Genomic DNA, 5,310 nt, shown 5'->3' on the forward strand with positions numbered 1-5,310 from the left:
CGTAACCTTACAGAGCCATGTCCGATTGAGGGATCTAATATTCGCGTCGACAGCTGATGTTTTCATTGCTGGACGGATAAAACTATCCAACTCAGAGACTTTGCGTTTGAAGGTAAACGCTGGTTGGCCTTGCTGTTGAAGGGTAAGGATTGCCAAATGATGGAGGCACTGCAAAACTTGGAAGAACACCTTCACAAAGGGTTCTTCCTCCTTATGAGTGGGGACTGGTTGGCGTCGGTGGGCTGGTAGTCGTTTCTGTTGTTGGTCAGGTCGATGGTTACCTCTTGATTGGTAGGCTGTGTTGTAGGTAGGTCGGCGATGGGGTGGGATATAGCTGGATGGGTTGGTTGGTGGTCGGCGATTGGTAGGTGGTAGAGGTCGATGGAAGACAGGGCCGTTGTAGGGTACGTGATATTGGTTTGGTTGACGATTAGTGTTTCTATTTCTGGCTTCTTGCCAGTGGTTGTTGTAGTTGGGGAGCATAATGAAAATAACTTGGGGTTAGAAGGGAATGTACAGCGGATGTAACAGGAGGAAACTGTATATGCTAGCGTGAAAATGTTGGGATCAAATTATGCAAATAAGTCAAACTGGGTTTGGGGATATATAAAGCAAGATGAAAAATGCAAAAAAATATATATTTAGGTGATAAATAACGCTAACAATGATGTGAAAAATTATAACAAGTAAAACAAAAACTTACGCAATTGACACGAACCGGTTTTCGAAATATTATCCTTTTTCAAGTGTCAAGTGTCCTTTGCTCCCGGGGAGCACACATTTCTCACACGTGGATTGTCTTGTTTGTAGAATATTTAAACCGATTAAAAAATTATTGTTAAGAAATAGGTTTTTTCTATCAAAATTTTCAGTGTGCAATGTGGTACATTTTTAGGGTTGATGTCTTGAAGGAAACTGTGTTTTTTCCGAATATCTTTGGGTGGATACAATAACTTATTTTGTTTAGAATTTTCAGTCTGTAATGTTGAACGATATTACAGGAAACTTTTGAAGAAAATTGTGGATTTTTGGGTTGAGAATTTTATATTTGAAATAAACAAACTCCCCTTCTGAGAAAGTTCGTTGGTATATCGAATTTTGTCTATTTTAGTAAGGTGGATTTGATTGTACGCTTCGAAACAGTACTGATAAAGATAAACTTGACTTTGATTACTGTCATGGGGTATATCATTTACCCCAAACATGGATTGGAGTTGCTGAATATTTCAACCAATTAATGTATGTTTGTTTCTTCAAATTTTTCAGTGTGTAATATTGGACGTTTTTAGGGAAGATTTCTTGAAGGGAATTATGGTTTGTTTGTTATTTTTTTTGGGTACATAGAAATATATTGTGTGGAAATTTTACATTTGAAATATACAAACCTCTCCGGAAAATATCAAGTAAAATGGCCTACATTCGGGACAGACTATCAATATATAACCTAATATAAGTTTTAAATGTATTAAACTATATTCCATACTGATATTAGCCATTTTATGTTATCGCAAGGAGGGCAATGATATGAAGACGTACTTATTCAAATTGTTATTCACACGTCAACCAAATCAACTTTTATTTAGATGAAATTAGTACAATGTCCACCTCTAAACAAGTAAAGATACCAATGCATGACAAAATAATAAGAAAATGATATATTATAGTCTATTTACCTTGAAAATATGTATATTATTCCAATTCATGTCCGGATATCTTGAAAGATTTTTTGTGTGTGTTTGTTTTGTCAAGTGATTTGATCTCAAATGACCTTGAATATTTCACGTGCATGAGTATTTGTTATTGTTTGTTTATTTAGTAAGTGGGTGAATATTCTCAAGCAGTCAAATGCGATCCACAACAATGTGTTCAGTGGATTTGCTATGAATCAAAAGGTGGGGGGAGGGAAGCGAGCATTGGCCTCAGAATTGCCAATGACACATATAATACTTTCCTAATGTCTAATGAAAGTGGGGGAGGTAGGGGGGGGGGGATTGGGAAGGAGAGGGCGAAACCTCTGTTCTGAGGGAGAATGCCCCGCGCCCTTTAAACCCTAAGTAGAAAAGCTACTGCTTGTTTTACGATCATTTTTGGATTTACTAGTCTTCTATAATTTTATGCACAAAATCTCTCAGTAGCCCCACAAAATTGAATATAATTCCATAGCCCATGCCTCGAGTAACTGATCATTGTAACTAAACACACTGTACATAACAGTGAACACACACAAGCATTATTGGCAGATTTAACTGCAGTCTTTAATCAAAGTTAAATTGAGTTTTCTCCCTTAGAACATAAATTGTTCTGGAACTGTGACATTACTTTTGAGCTTCATAAGACATGGCATCAGTCGATTCTCTTTCCATAGCACCAATCTAAAGGATGTAGAGCCTGGCATACTGCGAGACGACATTCAAATTTAACCTAGAAAATCAACAAATGCTGACAAAAAAATGTGCAATGAAATTTAGATTTTTCCGTCAAAGTTTCCTTCATTGCCAGTACAATATCTCCCGTCTCCTGTTCAGACAGCTCCCCCTGGAAAATTTTCTAATGTAAGAAGCCGGAAAATACATCTAAAGCTACTTTGGAAGAGAAAGTAATGTAATTTTTTCATTTATGACTTAAGGGGTCATGGCACCACGTCCTTAAATACGCCATTGTTCAAAAAAAAAAACAGTCCGATTTGACTTCTATAGTTTCTAAAACAACGTGTTTATTTTTTAACCAGACACGGCTGTGCAAAAGTATCATATATGTAGGCCTACGTGTCTATTGACCTTTTTAAATTAATGTCAAGTTATCATTAATGTATGATTTGTTATAATTTTTTGTATGCTAAGCTGTAGTGTAATGTTATTTTGACAGTGACAGCTTCCATCAGTTATTCCACTGTGTGGGTGTACATCTGTTTGCTGGCAAATTGTATGTGATTTCGAAGTTCGTTCCATGCCTTGCAATACTCATCTTGCTCAGGTCTACAACTAATCTGGCATGAGCCAGATCTGGCAACCAGAAATTAAGGGCTAAGCCAAAAAGCTCTGGCCAATATCATGCAACCCTTCGTTCAGATCTAACATTTACGCCAACATCCGAAAAAATTGTATTGTGGTTTTGCAAACTTGTGTTACACTTAAAGCATCTATTTGCTCCACTCCAATTTTTAGTCTGACTTGTGTGGTTTTAGCAATCAAATGATGCTATCTGTGTACGCTATACAAAATTTACAACACTTCATTTAATAAAAAAAGTTGGGTCAATTTACAAAACTGCAGTCAGCAAAGCCAAAAAAACAAGCGTGATCAAATCAAATGAAAAAGTGTTGTGGCCTCAACATGCAACATGCAACATGCAGAAGTTAAACTAGAAAATAAGAATTGGTTAGATAAACAATTTATTTCATTAGTAACATTCTCACAATTATAACAGTCAAAGACATAGCCAATATAACCATTCTAATCTAACATTATTGCTGCATGATGATTCCACACAATCAGGGCAGCAGACAAATCCTCTTACATTATGATTTCCATGTTCTTCAAACACAAATACTTTCTTTTGTCACTGTGACCTTGATAGAAATGTTGAAAAACATTTACAACATTATTTCAATCGTTTTGTAATCAAAGTGATCTTAAATGTCATGACGCGTTGTCAATACAATCCAATATCTTGAGCAATCTCTCCTTTCATTCATTCATTCTCTTTCTTTCTTCAGGATATAACTACAAGACTCTCTGTATCATCTATCTTTATATCTATTGTTTCTATAACTTTAACCATAACATAACTTTGACTGAAAAATAATAATACAAATCTTTACTAACAGCTCTACACACATTTATTGAACAATAATAATTGGATACATTTTATGCAAAATTTGAATGTGTTTCTCCAATTGAAATATAACATAATTAACCCATTTCAAGTATATGCCTATATTCTTAAAACATGCTCTGTAAACCGACTTTTAGACTAAAATATCAGATGTAATAGTCTCAATAAAAGATTGTAAGATCTCTGTTACGAAAACAAGAAAGAAAACTGAGTATTTAACTAATACAATACCTGAATACAAACAGCAGCTAGTTTACCTGGACAAAGCTATCTTGACAACCAGATATATGTTCTCAGTAAAAACTGTTTTTTATTCATATCAACCCATATCTGAAAAACACAACAGAATTTTACTGCTCATCCTAAATGTTTCATAGCCAGCTTGATTTTCGCCTTGAAAAACTTCCCTGCTCTGTAATGTACAACGAGGGAAATTTTGCCAGGATTGCATACTACATACTTTCCAATCCAGCTCTTAAGGCAAACAGGGCCTAAGTTGGTCAAATGGTATAATGTGAAGTTTTTCCCAGAACCTGCTAATCCATTTATCCTTTTAAAAATTATTGTTTCTTCATTTCTTCCTTTTAAAGAGTTACTTACTTCTGTTTACATGCCCATTAGAAATTGTTCCATATTTATTGGCCCACAAATCAATCAATCCATCTCAGCAGGACAGGGTCGATGAACTCCCTGCAGGATTACTCCCTGCCTACCCTAACACTGTATTATCTATATCACCAATATCTGGAATAGAAAAAAAAAAAGGGAATGAGAATTTCATGGATTAACTTGCTTTTGAATGCTCAGACCCAAAACTAATATTAGATTGTATACATAAACTATACAAATAATCATTGCAAAGGTTTTAGTTATGACCTCATTGCTGCAAAAGCAAAAACCTTTCAAGGACTGGCTGTAGTACAGCTGGTAAGGGAATCAGAATCTTTATATGGCATAATTTGTTTGGTTGGTCATAGGTTGTAATCTGAAGTTGTTATCCTTTTAAAAATTATTGTTTCTTCATTTCTTCCTTTTAAAGAGTTACTTACTTCTGTTTACATGCCCATTAGAAATTGTTTCAAATTTCTTGCCTTTCACACCAATCAATCCATCTCGGCAGGACAGGGACGATGAGCTCCCTGCAGGATTTCTCCCTGCCTACCCTAACACTGTATTATCTATATCACCAATACCTGCAATAGAAAATAAACAGGGAATAAGTATTCCATAGATTAACAAGGGCACTTTGAATTTTCTAGTTTGAGGTATATTTTCTAGTTTGAGGTATATTTGCAAATGCTGTACAGTTCTAGTACTTTTGAAGCCATTTTTACATATTCGATGTTGAATCTCAAACTCAAAAAAGTGACTGTGACTCTAAAGATTCCAATCTACATTAGGCTAGCGTTCTGTAAAATTTAGTTAATTAAAAAAAATTTCCAGATATTTAAAGATTCAAACTTATCTTCTTCACCC

At 35.1% G+C, this 5,310-nt stretch overlaps 2 protein-coding genes across 2 annotated transcripts in view; both read right to left on the reverse strand.

Moving 5' to 3' along the window:
* Nucleotides 1-1,496, reverse strand: part of LOTGIDRAFT_175220 (hypothetical protein) — a gene marked incomplete at both ends in the record, with an annotated part of 32,189 nt that extends 30,693 nt beyond the window's left edge. The window contains one exon of the mRNA XM_009055846.1: nt 1,369-1,496. Within this exon, the coding sequence (XP_009054094.1) occupies nt 1,369-1,496 (128 nt within the window). The remainder of the gene's footprint in view (nt 1-1,368) is intronic.
* Nucleotides 1,497-3,378: 1,882 nt separating this feature from the next.
* LOTGIDRAFT_239455 (hypothetical protein) overlaps nt 3,379-5,310 on the reverse strand; it is an 8,389-nt gene continuing 6,457 nt past the window's right edge. Inside the window, exons 11-12 of the mRNA XM_009055847.1 lie at nt 4,997-5,027; nt 3,379-3,793 (exon numbers count right to left, since the gene is read on the reverse strand). Coding sequence (XP_009054095.1) covers nt 3,712-3,793; nt 4,997-5,027 — 113 coding nt within the window. The 3' untranslated portion in view covers nt 3,379-3,711. The remainder of the gene's footprint in view (nt 3,794-4,996; nt 5,028-5,310) is intronic.

Source organism: Lottia gigantea (assembly GCF_000327385.1).
Source record: "Lottia gigantea unplaced genomic scaffold LOTGIsca_254, whole genome shotgun sequence".
NCBI classification, from domain to species: Eukaryota; Metazoa; Mollusca; class Gastropoda; family Lottiidae; genus Lottia; species Lottia gigantea.